The 16,582-nt window shown below is 36.6% G+C and overlaps 1 protein-coding gene across 7 annotated transcripts in view; it reads right to left on the bottom strand.

The window, feature by feature from the left end:
* Positions 1 to 946: 946 nt before the first annotated feature.
* Positions 947 to 16,582, bottom strand: part of LOC122888087 (protein turtle homolog B-like) — a 145,225-nt gene continuing 129,589 nt past the window's right edge. For 6 of the 7 annotated variants that reach the window (XM_044222050.1, XM_044222053.1, XM_044222048.1 and 3 more), the window contains 2 exons: positions 14,622 to 14,749; positions 947 to 10,802 (listed from right to left, as the gene is read on the bottom strand). In XM_044222050.1, coding sequence (XP_044077985.1) covers positions 10,588 to 10,802; positions 14,622 to 14,749 — 343 coding nt within the window. In that variant the 3' untranslated portion in view covers positions 947 to 10,587. Of the gene's footprint in view, positions 10,803 to 14,617; positions 14,750 to 16,582 lie in introns of those variants that run through there. The other variant, XM_044222054.1, reaches the window with a different exon arrangement.

Below are 16,582 nucleotides of genomic sequence, written 5' to 3' on the forward strand. Positions count from 1 at the left end.
TGTTGTCGGGGGGGCTATCAGTATATTTTGCAGGGTACCCCAATTTCCTAATTATGCTCTTTTTGGATTAACTCTGTGAAAGTATTCTGTACTGTACCAAAAACATAGTATATATACTGTTTACTGTTTATAATAATTCATAATTTTATGATGAAATGTTTGTCTTTCTTCTTTATAATAGCCAGCTAAACTTTTACCTTTCATACAACTAGTAACAATAACACTACAAACAAGATAAAAACCAGAGTTACAGCCATGCTAGCGGCTCTGAGCAGCTGTGCTGTGATGTCAGCATGCTAACATGCTCACAGTGACAACATGTTGATGTTTATCAGGTTGAGCATGCTAATTTGCACTACGCACAACATCCAGCTGAGGCTGATGGGAATATCATTAGTTCTTCAGGTATTTGGTCATAAACCAAAGTGTTGGACAAACTGAAAGTTTGACCTGATGATGGGGTTAGATGAAAAGTCAGAAATTCATGTAATCATAACAGTACCTCAATTTTTCACTAACCTAAATGTTGATGGACATTGCTTTAAAGGACCATACCAGTGGTTTTGCATGCTTTATCATTTACTATAAATCACATTTATCACACAGCTACTTTGCAGCTCATGATGTTGTGTCTCAGATATTTGTAGTTTTCTTTTTGGTATTTTTCCCACCCTTCAAGTATCCATTGGTTTCCATTCATTGTTGTATAATAATCAATTAGTCAACGCTTTTTGGCATATTTACATTATTCCTACGCAATGCGCAATACAATCTGCTAATTTATTTTTATATATACAGAAATGAAATGAATGGAGATCAATCGCTGCCTGAAACAGTAGGGGAAATACTTGCAAAAACACTGATATGGTCCTTAAACACATTGCATAGAAAATAACGCTACACCTTTAAATATAAACTCTGCTGAATAACGTGAAAAGTCATCTTAGAAAATTTAAACATTTTAATAAATAAAAACTGATGTAATATACACCATTATGAATATACAACTACAACAAGCATACCAAGACATTTGAAATACAAAAAACTGACAGTTCAATTTAGTTGCTTTAAAAGCTTCAATTTTTAGGAAGAATGGGGGTGAGCAGGAATTACAATAGCCATACATTCTTTTTAGTGTTTGTGCCAACAAATATAAAAAGCATAATGAGTACTGACTTCTCAGAGATGGTGAACATAAAAAAAAACTGAGTAGTTACATATCTGGACTAGAGATTTCCACGAAGAGACATTTTGAGGTACTGAGTTGTCTACGGCTGTAACTAACAGTGAACACACTCACACGTTTTTGTTGTTTTTCAGAAGGTCATGATAACAAAAACCAGTAACTCAAACCAGTTCTACACATCTCAGGAAGACCGAACAATTAAGAGGAGACAGTGCGTTCAGTTTGTCCTTCTTCCACTTGTATTGCATTTTGTGATGAAAAGAAGAGATAATCAGCTTCATGTAACTTGTATATAAACATAACATTTTCATGTATAGAGGCTCCAAAAAGTTGAGTTGAGTGTTCGCAGCAAACTTTTGAAACTAGTTTTAAACAGCATCTTTATAAGACAATATTCTGATTCTTTCTCTGGTCTTTCAAACATAGTAACACTACAGGTCCCTTATAAGCAACAACCTCCATCTAGTGGTGGGTTTCAGGGTAGTTTGGTTGCAGAAGAACCAGTCCTATTGACTTAATTTCACTCCGTCCTGTCACCATGTTGATGTTGCTTATACTGCACAATAAAAGGGTAACTGCAGGGGGGGTTAGTATGTTTACTTGACCTGACAGAAAGACTATAGAGGGATTAGAATGTTTAAGATGAATACCATATCAAAAGTCATGGTGAGCATATGTTCACTCAGCACCAAACACAATGTGTGGATACTATTTGCAACCACCAATACATTAGACTTTGAAGCACTGTGAAGTTCAGACCAAAATTAACAAGAAAATTGTAAACTCAATCCCAAGAAAATCATTATGACATGTGTATTCAAATGAATGTCCTATTAAATTTCCTTGCTTTAAAATTTGCCACTCAAGATGTTAGTACTATCTGATCTGTGTATTCCCTGAAACAACAGCCAAAGAAAACCATCTAAACACATGACCGAACCAGGTCAAATGATGACTTACTGGCCAAACAGCAACCTACAGTACAGTACAGGATTGTGTAGCTACATTTTGTCTGAAGCAAGGAAATAACTAACTTAAAAAAAAGCACCACAGATGTTTTTTTTTTAAAATAGCACCAGTTGTCAGAATGTATATGACATGTTTTTGGCAATGTACAGCACTGAATTGAATGTCACCAATGTCTGGAGTAACTTTTAGCAGCTGCTGCAATGCTCAACCTCCCCTTTTAAGCGTTCATCGCATTAACTTGCACATGCTTCTGTTTATAACCAAAAAACAAACCAAAAGCAAACATTTGGATCCCCTTCTGTCAGTTCAAAGCAGCATCATGAAGCATGTGTCTGTTACATACATACTCTAAATATACACTGTGAAACATTTCTATCTGCACAGTTTGTGAATTAGATGATTATACATTTATATTTATGTGCTCTGCTGTGATACAGATTGCAAGAGAGCACCATAGTATGGAAAATGATTCTCACCATTATTTCATGCCAAAAAAATATTTTCAAAAGATGAACGTGTGACTGCAGAAGCTAGCCGGGTAATTGACCCAAAAAACAACAATAACAAATTAGCGAGGAGCTAAATCACCGTCCCCAAAAGAAAAAATGGTAAGTGTGGTAAGATGATGGCCCACAAATAATTCAACAATTACATTTGCTATTCACACCAATGGACGTTGCTATAGTAACTACTGTAGTTTGCTGTATTCTTCTCTGAGAGTCTCTGAGTATAGACAGTGAGATATACAGTACAATGACATGTGCCATGTTGGTGCACCATTCTCTTTTGTTTTGTACACAACTGAAAACCTGAAAACACACGTCATATTTCTCTACTTGTGTAAGATTCTGCATTGCTACAGTATAAAGCAACACACTGATATAAAAATAATAGAATATAGACTTATACATTCTTGAAAACAAGTACTGTCCCCAAATATAGATACTCATATAACCATTTTGGTTCCATGACAATATACTGTGTGTATATATATATATATATATATATATATATATATATATATATATATATATATACACACACATATATATCATTTCTTTCTCTATATTTCCTGGCTCTATAATATTAAATTCTTAAACTAATTTCTAGCTTTTAAAAGATTTCCATCACTCACATATATTGTAGACATTGGTCTGTTACATCATGTTATGTGTCACTGAAGCAGATCCTACACTACTCAGTTCCCACTCAGTCTTCAATATAGTTGATGTGCATCATATTTTCTTCTACAAAATATATATATATATATATATATGACATGGTATGCTTATTTGAGATATTATTTACACGGTGGAACGAAACTTTTTCTAAAATCTCAAATCTGTAATGCCTTTTGTACACTCAAGTTTGGACAAAAGTTGATACATTATAATATCTCAATACTTTCCTCCATGTTGCTGTATCGATACACTGAAGGCAAGTATCTGCAGTGTTTTGCATTACACAAAGACTGATTTTAAATGAGCTTGCCTATTTCTCAAGTTTAGTTTAGATGAAAGTCTCTGCCTCAATGTGTCCTTCCTGTCAGTAAGAGATAATATTTCTGCTATTAGCTCTTGTTTTGGTTTGTCATGGAATTTGCCTGTGATTCAGCCTATAGTTCCTGGAAGAAGTATCTGCTATAATATCCCCTATTCTTTTAAAGGATGTTCTTGACAATAAAGAAAATGCCCCCCGAAAGAGTTTGACAGATTCAAATATGATCATGTAATTTATTAATGGGCTTCTACTTTTATTATAAGGAAAGTTAGTTGTAACATTTTCCTGGCCTGTGAGCTAGTATTTCATTTGAAAGACGGAGTAGTGATTTGTGATGTATTCCATTGCACTATATCATTGTATCAAAGATAATTTTGGGAGCAGTATGTCAGTTCTGACCATGAGTCAAAATACCAATTTGTCTATTTATTTACAGGAATCTCAGTGATATGATTAAACTCACAGCACGCGTCTAAATAGCTAAATTTGCTAAAAATGTTTTTTTACTTCTTCTTTTTTTTGAGGAAATAAGGAAAACGATATGGCAGTTTTAGGTGTCGGGTACATTGAGGTGCATTTCAAGAGCAACTAAATATGGTCCATTAAGTAAAAGAAAAATGTTTTTTAACTTGCGCGGCATGTTAGCACCAGAGATTCTCCACTCTTAGCGTATGGGATAAAAGCCAACAATATGATGATAAGTCTCTCTTAATGCATCTTAAAATATGTTAAGCCAGAGCAGAATGACACCAAAGCCAAGAGTCAAGAGTGATACAGTACTGAGATTTTCTTTACAAATGATCTTTTAATTAGCTATTTCAGAGTTTTGTATTGTACCATCAACTGCAAATGATCACTGTTATCTCAAAATGTGTAGCACTATTGGGGCCTCATATGACAAAGTTACAGTATACTGTATGTGTAAATCAGAGTTACCCCCATTGTGGTACATAATCCATGATAATTCTGAGCTAGGGTATTTCACAAAGAATCAGTCATTTTCTAAGTGTACATCTACATACTGTAGTTAACACAAGTCCGACTGCAATTTGACAAATCAAAATTGACTTGTTTCTTTTTACTCCACACTACAGTTTGTGAGGTAACGTTCACCTAACATGTACTATAAAAATATCAATTGCTAGACATCACAGAAGTAGTAAAGAGTAAATCTACCTGCCCTAATTACCAAATCATCTAGAAACAATTCTGGGTGTTGTAACAGCTTCAGAGCCACTGAACTGATCTAACCTCATGGCATGTGCCTTTATTGCATCTCAGCGCTACTGTGGCAAAACTGCCTTAAGGGTAAAATTTGAACATTTGAACCTGTAAGTCTTGTTGTAATTCAAATGTTGTTTTGTTATTAGCAGTAGAAGTGTACAGCAGCGTTATTTGTTCAGAGTAACATTAGTATTGTGTCTGCCAGTACAGTAGGTGGTTTGACTGAATTGTTTGTCCTTTACCAGCGCACCACTGGGAAAACAGCATTTTAGTCAGTTTAAAAGCCTTATTTTACCTTTCAGGTAAGCATAGCTTTTGCTTCAAAATTTGGGACCAAACAGATCACTGATCGCTTTTCTTACACATCACAGCTACACAACGTTTGCTCTGGTAGTGGTGATCCCCCATTTTTGTCAGTAGCATTCAAATGTTTATACCATGCAAGTAATATCTTTCACTATACACTATGTACACGGACACATTTCTCAGTGGCACATTAAGAGGTATACAGTACTTCTTTGTTGAGGAGGATCTGACCTCACCCTCAGCCTTGTTAAGAAGTCTCACCCATCCAGCTCACAGTGTCCTCACTCCACATAAGTCTCATTAAAGCCCTTGGTGATGAAATAACTGCCCAGTCACACAAAGCTACAATTTCCCACCACCGCTGGTTTGAATTTTCAGGGTTTTCTCTAGTTGGGTTTTCATGGTATTCATTCTGTCTACATTCAACCAAAACATAAAAAAACTAAATCATACCACTGAACCTTCACTTTGTATGAAACGATGTACATTTCTTCTTCATTTCATTTCTTTAGTTCAGTTAGTTTATCGTTTTGGATGTGGTGTCCCCGAAGCATTTTGGAGGAGATGTAGAGGCTCACCCAGTTCATTTATTATTTCCACTGTGCTCTGACTTCACTCTCAGACTTGAACTTGAAAATATACTGGCTTTGCAAACAGTCACAGCAGCATCTACACCAAAACTATTTCCTTATTGAAAAAAGTGAATATATTTTATATTAATTTCTGTAACTGCATGCCTATTATAGACCAATTGTAATAAAATATGCAATTTCATATTTTACATTACAATATATAGACTAATTATAACTACAAATTCCGATAAAGAATCTTCTGTATATTTTAGGTCTTTTCCACATCTGTCAGTGTTCCGATTTCCTTTAAATGCGGGATAATTACAACACGGAACAATATGTTCAGTGTTAAGTTAGCAAAGTGCATCAATTATGATTTTGCAGATACAATGTATGCAATGAATTGTAAAGTTAATTCCTCAACAGAAACAATATAATGGAACAATGTGTTGGTACAGTACAGTAAGTGCATTACAAGCTATCATTGTTAATACATTTAGCTTTGTTTTAAATTCTTGATTTAAACTTTTTAAAGGAAGTTGCAGGACTTTTCAATGCCTATTCTACTGATCTAATATTGATTCTATTCCAAAACCTTATATTATTGGTAGAAAATAGTGATTGTTTTATAAGAATTTGTAAGAAATGCTCTCCCAATATTAGGGCATGTTAGATTCCCAAACTTACCTAACAGCAATATCTTGCTTATTTCTTAGTAATGTAAATATAGTTATTACAGTCCTAATTGGGGAATGAATTGTTAATTGATGGCAAACACACGGTCCCTATTGTGTTTGGCTTGTCTTTTCATACACAGTGTTATATGCAATGACTTCTGTCCCCTCTATTGTGCAGGCATAGAAAGTACAATGCCAAAGTCTTTCAACAAAACAAACCCAGTGCCTTCTTTCATTCAATGAATTCCCTCCAGAGCTCTGCTAAGACGACCCACAGCAACACAAACATCAGAAGGTCTACAGAGAAACATTCAATAAACCAAAATGTCCTCTTGAAAGGAAACTATGGCACTCTTCTTCTTATTCTAACAAATACCTTTCTATAAATGGCATATAAACAATGATATTCAACAGCAACAATTAGACATTTGACTTGTAGAACATTATGCATCAGAGTGCTTGCACTTTTTTAAATATCTCTGTAGGTATGCCATAATAGAGGCTTTTATGGAAGAAGAGGTCCTTGTTTCTCTGTCAGTGTGATTTTGAATCCAACCACCACTCCAACAAGCACCTTCTAACCACAGATTATTTTAAAGATAGACAGCAGTGCAGCCTTTTCTCATTTCTTTATATAAAAAACTTCCTAAAATACAACAATGACACAGTTGCGAAAATGGAAGTGGCATTTGTAATCACTTATATGGAAGGTCACTCATTAGTACAGCATCACTTTATGGTTTGCTTAGCACCTTGGGCTGCAAGAAGAGCCTCTGTTTGACACCACTGCTCAAGCACCTATGATGAGATGGCTTCTTCACTGATACGTTTCAGTCACTACATCAGTTAGTGCCTTACAAAGAATGTAAAAACAATGTTGGTGTCACATGGTAGTTCCTTGTTCTCTTTTATCTTGGTTAGCTAACTATTGTCTGCTCAGTCCTTCAAATATCACCACATTCAAAGAGGTGGACAGTAGCCGTTGTTTAGGATTCGTCAATGATCAATGATCGTGGTGTTCGATGTGCATTTTCATGCCACTTCCTTCTCACTGAAAATATTCATGCTGACTTTGTTATCTTTGGAAGTAGAGATTGTGGTTTCACTTAAGTTAAAGATGTTAACAATACATTTTATAAATTTTATTTCAAAGTTATTTCCACAATAAATCATTATATTGACACAATACTTGCAGACATAATAATTCCATCATAAAATAAAGGCACTAGCTTCTTTAGTAAAATGGCTGCTTTTTTAACTACTAAAGCAACCGCAATGCATCTGTATGATGCATTTGTTAACTTTTTTCCAGTATACTAGATATGGTCGTGAGTTAAGACACTTATTAGCAATTATTTTTGCTTGTCTATTTATGTGTGATACTTGCTCTCAGGAGACTTAGTAGTTAGTATTCTCTGTTTTATTAAATAGATGTAAATGAAAAAAATCACATCTACTTTTCACTCCTCCTGCACTTTAAAACTCAAATATGAGAGGAGAAGTCAGTTGTTAGAGCAGAATTTTTCAAACCATGCCACTGTCGCCAAATGCTTGCTCATGGTGGGATTTGTTGGGTCTCTGTAAATAATATTATAAAGAGGTCTAGACCTGCGCTATATAAATAAAACTGAATTGAATTGTTCCTTTTGTAAGCATTTATTGTGGAAATATCTTAAGCAATGGAAATTACTCACTTAAATTGTGGCTGAATTTAGAAGACTATGTTGGAGTTGCAGCTGTGTCAGAATCTGCTCAAAATCACAATATAAAATTACCCAAATAAATAAATACATAAAAACGGCACATCACCACTGAACATACCTATGAGCAATACCACTCCAAACACACAGCAAAACATGGACACTGCTTCGATGTTGCATTGGGAGCCCAAGATATGTTACCGTAACAGCTACAAGTGAATATAACATCTGAAGAAACTGAGCATTTTGAGCAAAACCAAAAGCGCAAAAACATTAACAGTTACATTACACACCCATCCTTTGTTGAATCAAAAATATGAGTGAGCTACAGTGTAATGTGTGAGTTGAGTTTCTGATGTTATGGCACTTCCTTTATACAGTCAATAAAATTCATTTTAGCCCCTTAGTATCCACATTTCCATGTCAGTTAGACAGGCGAATTTAATCATCTCAGTCACTGGAACCTTTCAAAGTAAAACTGAGCAACATGTAAACAAAACGGCTTATACCAGTGTAGCAGTATACAACAAAATCGTTTGGCTCACTTTGTGTTGCCTTCAATGCCACATACTATTTTCTTAAGGTATGACTGTACTCTCAACATTTCCATTTCAAATGAAAAGCACATAAAGAGACAAAATACAAAGGCTATGAATATAAAATGGCCAAAAGAGGCAGATACTTACATACGCACGCACAAACACAAATAAAAAATTTAAATAGAAATAAATAGACACATAAATTAGACACAAGTGAAGCAGGCAACCACCCAGAAGCACCTTTAAGGCCAAACAAAGCCAATGTTTTTATGCCCTCTAAGATGTATGAAAAAAATACTATCATATACTATGGCACAAAATTTTATCCTCCACTACATATCGTTGTTGTTTTTTTATTGAATTATTTTTGGCATAACTATAGTGCTTTCTGAATAGGATTTGGAACCCTCTACACTACCTAAAGTAGAAGAACTGGAGGAGATGTACAGGAACACACACAAAGGAAATGAACAAGATTTTGCTCAAGTGCAAACCGTTATGAGATATGAGAAGCTAAAGACAGAGCAGATAATTGGAGCAATTAAGTGACTTTATATAGAATGACTGAAAGTAATTACCACGTTTCATTGTGCCTATTAATGGTTGTTTTAAGTGTGTGAAATGCAAATGTATCAGTAAGCCCCTGGTGAAACCCTGTGTGATTCACTGCTGAATGACATCTATTCAATAAGAAATTACATATATTGAAAGTCAATAGAATTCCTTCTGTAAGCCAAGTGAAGTAGTTCAGGGTCGTTGCCCTGATCATTTGTGACAGAGCGGAAAAGATGAGGAAATTAGTTAAGGTGAATTTCTTCACTTATGTGACAGAATTATCATTCTGCAAGATACACAAACTGAATTAACTCAAGGAATGTACATCTAATAAACAAGAAGAAGTACATATAAGAATGGAAAACTAGAACACGTCATTATAAGAAAAGCAAGTGGAACACAATAATGACTAAAGAGATGAAAAAGGCTAGTTTGTTCTGCTGGCTGATCCTGGTGGTTGTGTGGTCTCGTGTCCTGTGCTCTGAGGTATACTTGGTAGGAAGTGAGAACACCCATATTTGTGAGGCGAGTTTCTCGGCAGATAAGAGACGTTGCTGGCGGAGAGGATCCCGTGGAAGGTGCTGTAAACGGAGACCCGCAGGGATTTTTGGGGGATTGGCTCAGCACAAGAAACATGACCCAAGCCTATAGAAGCCTTTCAAATTAAAAATGGTAACACTGGAGTAGGAAAACTGTGATTTAAAAAAAGAGAAAGCTGGTAATCATGTATTGCCTCTTTTTGAGTTAATCATTTTGCACTGGAGTAAAACTTTGGAAAAATGTAGCAGCTATCATTTTGATTTGAATCGTTAAAAGTCACATTTTTTAAAGGGAATACTACTTGATTTAAGCATACACAGATTATTCTTGTGCATTTGGGCATCCCAATCAGTAGTTGTAAAAATAATCAAAACTTTTTCAGAGGGAAATCCTTAGAACCAAGACTTGGTGATGCCATTCCAATCACCAATGCTGCTATTTCACTGTTGGGACCAGCATTTTAGAAACAATCATTAATCTGTACTTTTTTATTGAAAAAAGAAAGAAAAAAGTTTGGTCTCTGAAAATAATTCTTGTGGTTTCTTGATCTGATTTCTGATTCTTCCAAGTACATTTCTTGTCATCACAGATTAGTTTGTGAACATTGCAGAATGCTTACTAATGCAGATTGAACTGACCAAGGGAGTACCTACAGAATACACCAAATCTGAATGCTGAAATTTAGTGCTATTACCCTTAATAGATAATAATTTGCAAACATCTGTAATTGATAGTGTTGTTTTTTCCCTCTGGTGTGTAGCTAGTGTTATTTTGGAATGGGGGCGTACTGCATGATTGTGACCTTGTCCTCAAGGGCTTTTAGAGGAGAGTGGCATGGTCTAGGTCTATGTTGTCCATGCTGGCCAAAATAGCCTTCTGGTCCTCCCGGGGTTGGCGGCGGTACAGCAGAGCAGAAAAGCGAGTATATGGGTCATGGAGGATGGGCCGTTTCTTCTTCTTGCGGAGGTAGAGAGCTTCTTCGGGCTGGAGTACCTGAGAGGTGTAGGCCTGCTGGGTCTGAGAGGTGGAGACACCTGGTGGAGAGGAAATGAAAGGCTGGTCAGAACTCACAGTTACTATGTTTACAGGCAATTCTGCACAATAATCCCACTGACTATAGTTGTTTCCACTCCCACCACTATCTAATTTTACCATGTGAAGTGAAATCATGAGGCTGCTCTACCACATCATGTAGTCCACATCAATATCTATTGCAATTAAACATGCAATTGATACAGTACATGCAAGGGCATAACATTAGTTTGAAAAGTGGGTTATCTGGGGGTCCTCCCCCAGAAAAAAAGGATTTGAATACCATTTTCTGCATTTCTACATGCTTTTATCATTCTCAGCTACTTAAAAGCAACACATTATGATTAGTTTAATCATTGTGTCTTACTCTCTGCATGTTTAACCCAGACCCTACTGAACATCACACACTGTGGTATTCAGTTAGGGATATAAGCTGTACTTTGAATAATAATAATAATAATAATAATAATAATAATAATAATAATAATACTTTATTTATAGAGCACTTATCAAAACAAAGTACAAAGTGCTTCACAGAGAGAGAAATAAAATACCACTGTGAATGATAAAATACATAAAAACAATAAAATAAACAGCTCAGGTAAGATCAGGATCAGGTATGCTTTCTGAAGACACTTAAGGAAGACACTGACTCAGACAATCTAATTTCTTCGGGCAAGTTGTTCCAGAGCCTCGGGGCGCTGATGGCAAAAGCTCTGTCCCCCTTAGTTTTCATCCTGGACTCAGGAACAGGTAAAGGTTCATAAGGGATTACAAGGTTTAAAATATAATCCGGAGCCAGGCCATGAAGAGCCTTAAAAGTAATTAATATCTTAAAATCAATCCTAAAACAAACAGGGAGCCAATGTAAAGAGGCTAAAACAGGTGTGATGTGATCAAACCTCTTGGTCCTGGTTAAAAACCGAGCAGCTGAGTTCTGTACAGTCTGCAGTCGTTTGCAGAAGTTTTTTGATTAAGACAAGTGAACAGGCTGTTACAATAATCAAGGCGTGAGGAGATAAAAGCATGCAACAGTTTCTGCATCACTAAAATTTTAAATAGATCGGATTTTTGCAATATTTCTGAGGTGATAAAAACATGATTGGACAAGCTTAGTGATATGTTGCTCAAAACATAAATTACATTAAAAAGGACACCAAGTACCAGTAGATGGCAGTATTTGTTTAGTGATGTGTTGGGGCCCAATAACAAGGATTTCTGTTTTATTTGAGTTGAACTGAAGAAAATTTATCAACATCCAGTTTTTCTATGTCAGACAGGCAGTCCTGCAGAGAACTCAGCATATTGAAGTCGGTGGACTTGACAGGGAGGTACAACTGTGTGTCATCTGCATAACAATGAAAAGAAACCCCATGTCTGCAGATGACATCACCCAAGGGGAGCATATAAGGAGAACAGTATTGGTCCCAGAAGTGAACCTTGAGGCACACCGTACTTGATATGGGAAAAGGATGACATGAAGTTATTAATGGTGACACAGAATTTCCTATTGGACAGATAAGATGAGAACCAGTCTAGTGCAGTGCCAGATGTGCCCACCCAGTGCCTCAGTCTATCTAAAAGAATGCCATGATCAGTTGTGTCAAAGGCAGCACTTAAGTCCAGCAGCACAAGAATTGAACACTCATTAAAAGGTCATTAGTGACTTTGAGAAGGGCTGTCTCAGTGCTGTGGTTCTGACGAAAGCCAGATTGGAACTTTTCAAAGGTATTATTGTTTTCCACAGCAGCAAGAAGCTGCTTAGATACAAGTTTTTCGAGAACCTTTGAAATAAAAGGCAGTTTGTATTGGACGATAGTTATCCAGGAGGGTGGGATTAAGCCCAGTTTTTTTTTTAGGACTGGCTGGACACAAGCATTTTTAAAGTAATCTGGGACACAGCCAGTAGACAGCGAGCTGTTAAAAATAATTAATCAAATGGGGCACAATACAGTCCATAACTTCCAATAAAAACCTAGTTGGTTCAGAGGGCTGGAGGATACTCTCATAAGAGACATGATGTATGTGAGTTAAGGCAGAGTAACAGCAGAAAAATGTTGTTGAAAGTTAAAAGAGTTAGTGAAATTAAAAAAATCAGCAGTGATTAATCATCAACATGAATTTTAAAATCACCACAAAGAACAATTCTATCACAATTTAAAACAAGACTGGATAAAAACTCAGGGAGGGAACATCAAGAAGGGGCCATCTGGTTTAGAGGGGTGATAAATAATAGCAAATATGATTGGGAGTGGGCCGCCAAGTTTAAACATGAGCACTTCAAAGGAGGAAAAATCATTGCAAGCTATGAGGTTACATAGTAAATGCTTCCTATAGACAGTAACAAGGCCACCACCACGACCACAGTCCCAAGGGCGACTAAAGCAGTCATAATCAGGAGGGCACAATTCAGCCAGCTGACTGTGATCACTAGGACGTAACCAGGATTCAGTTAAAAACATAAAATCTAAATCAGTAGAAGAGATAAAATCATTTATAATAAATGTTTTGTTAGAGAGGGATCTTACATTGAGAAGAGCCAGCTTAAAAAGTCAGCTCAGCCTTAATACACAGTATGTTACTTCCTGGTTAAAAGCTTATTAAAAGACAGCGGTAGTTGCAGAAACAATCTTGATGCGATACCTCCTGAGTTATTAACATTATAAACAGTTCTTGTATAGACCCAGTTTTGTACTCAACTGAACAAAACAGCCTGAACCAGCAACAGATTGAATGTACTAAACTGTAGACAGTCTGAATTTGCGCCAAATGTTGCAGCGGTATGAACGATGTTGTACCTTCTGACGTGCATTTGAATAGTGATGCGTTCACTTTCTGTTGTATGTACTGCATCGTTGTAAGTGCATTTAAATGGTGATGCAATCGCTTACCTTAGAAAAAAGGGAACAAACTACATACTCAGTGACTATAAATCTTTGAACTTTGAACGAAATGATTCAAATGACAATTTACATCTCTAGTGTGTACCCATCTATGGGTTCCCTTTGTATACAGTCACCCTGTATATACAGTATATATGTTTCTGTGCTTTTGTTTGGATGGCTCAATGTAGATGTGAGACCCAAACAAGTTTAATGAAATCTTTATCTGTAATTATTAGCCTTCCAGCTCTGCAAACTGCACACTGCAGCAACAAAATGATGAAACATCCACTGCATTGCCAAGTCAAAGCTTAGTTATGGGTTGAATGAAAGATGCTATTCAGTTGCATTATGGGAAATGTAGGATCCAGTGTTTTTGTAGCTTGAACAATACTAGTCAGGATGGCTGGGCCTCTGCTGCTTTGATTTTGACCATTCTTTTAATCTGTCTCTTGTGAGTCCCCCAGCTCTGTGGAATTGCAATGTTAAATCACTGGAGTACTCCTTTAAAGTGTCTTTTTAGAAAGAGAAAAACACATTTTTACAATATGACGTGCCAAGTGTTTGGTGCAAATTAATTTCAGTTTTTGAGATTACTGCTTACAGGTACACAGACAGACACACAAAGGGGGAGGAAATGTAACATCTATCTAACTGCTGGCAGAGGTAAATGGTAAATGGACTGCACTTATATTGCGCCTTTCTAGTCTTTTCCAACTACTTAAAGCACTTCAACTAGAAGCAAGGTAATGAAAAGATGTATTGATACTATCACAAATAAATGTGATGTATCCTTTGTTGACACCAGAAAACATAAGAATATATCTTTGAGAAGCAAAAAAAAAGAAGCGTTTTACCTGTGGTCACCATAATGTTGTTTAGAAGTTTTTAATAATATTACTGTGTAAAATGTGAGAACAGAGAGGACAGGGTTCACACCTGCTTTCTTTCTGGTCTTGGAGTTATTGTTGTTTATCGTCATCTTCTTGGCCTTTTTCATACGTTGGTATCTCAGTGCATCAATCCTCTCAGACCCCGAAAGGGCACTCGGCGCACCTCGACGTTTTCTGGATAAAGAACAGAAAGAGGGGAAAACGGGTAACTCCAGGCCAAACATGGTCAGTGGACTGTGTTTCTGCACTACGGAGTGCAACAAAACCAGAAACCCACACACTCTCAAAACAGCACTGCTCGTGCTAAGCAAGAGGTGCAGCACATTGCCAAAGGATCAATGTGAGACACCTAAAGAGCTGTACTCTGAAATCCAGCAAAAGTTTTTTTTCAAAGGTTTGAAGATTTATTCTACTATTACCAAAACCTTGTACATCATCTGAATTTATTAACAGTTATGTTTAGGTTAATGATGATTATGTTTCACAAAATTAGTTTATAAATCCAGATGGTATATTAAATTGTGCACCTTGAAATTTAATTGCCCTTCAGGGACATCTAAGATATTTTGCTCAAATTGATCCAAACAATCTTCATCCAAAGAAAAAGCAAAATGTTATACAATCCCTAAAACCATCTATTTACCTCATGGTGTAGATTAGAACAGTGACATTTTTGAAAAGATACAACATTTAAAAAGACTTGCACTGTTGATTTCAGAGGAAAATTCTCCAAAAATGACGAATATTTTGAACAAAATGTAAGCAAAAGTTTTTTTCAATTGATGATATGTTTGCAGATTGTATAATTCTTTTAAAAAATGTATCTTTCCCACTCTGAAAATAACAGATGCAAATGTTCCCTTGGTGTGGAGTGTATATTTCTCATCTGCTCATGATTGCATCTACAGACCCCCCTCCCATTCATGGAGGCACTTATGACTTGGCAGCCCACAGATTTCTGCCACAAACACACTCTTGGTTCTCTCAAGGCACAGAAAACAATTAGCATTACAGAGAGGCCATCTTCCCACCGTGGCTGCAGAGAGAAATCGATGGTCGTTAGTAAAGGGGGAGAATCACAGCTGAGCAACAAAGCATCATCAATATGTATTCATAGACATGGATACTGTCTACAATGGGCTTCACCATGCTGACAGGGGGAGAGATGGCGGGAGGGGAAAATGACTACTCGGGAACAGTCACATAATGAAAAATAAGCCAAAGAAAAGCGAAGCACTAGGACAACAAATGTAACAAGAATTTATCCATAGAATTGATTCTTTTTTGAAACGGAGGAGCAATATTTAGCGATGGCATGCATGGCAGTTTGCACATGGAACACGACTTTAAAGGGGAATACATTCAAAAGCACTTCATTGGGCAGTTCACTCAAACATAAGGGGGTCCTCAAGACCCCTGTGTGCCCCCCTCTGCAAGCCCTTGGCAAAATATTTGTTCCTTAGGATAAAAAGAAGTGCGTAAGCTGTTTTGGCAGGACACTTGCTTCACATGGTAGTGAGAACTGTTCTGCAGTCCAAACTTACAAGTGCAATTGTATACTTACAGTAGATGGTTTAATTCATGCTCTATACAGATGCTTTATACAGGGGATTAATGCCATGTGTCCACCAGGAATCTGCTTTTAGTTATTCAGGCTAAAGAGATGCTGGCGGGAGGTTCTGGTCATGGCTCCTGTTATTGCTCTGTTCCTGTTCAAAACCTGCAAGGAATCTGGTGCATTTTTGATAAAAGCTGGAAATTTTTTTAAACTTCTTGAAACTGGTGCGCTGAGAACTTCACACATGCTAAGCTTTCATCACTGCTAGGAACATGCAACAGCCTTTATGCTTCATTGTTAATGCAAAAAAAGAGCTGTGAATGATGGCTCCCAGTGGACACACAGCTTAATGTGACATCATAACGCCAATCTTACAAAATATTTCTTGGAGATTGGGGTCCAAAATATTTTCAATTGGTGTCATACAATACAAGCATCTGTGAAATATA

The sequence above is a fragment of the Siniperca chuatsi genome, linkage group LG14 (assembly GCF_020085105.1).
Source record: "Siniperca chuatsi isolate FFG_IHB_CAS linkage group LG14, ASM2008510v1, whole genome shotgun sequence".
Taxonomy (NCBI): Eukaryota; Metazoa; Chordata; class Actinopteri; order Centrarchiformes; family Sinipercidae; genus Siniperca; species Siniperca chuatsi.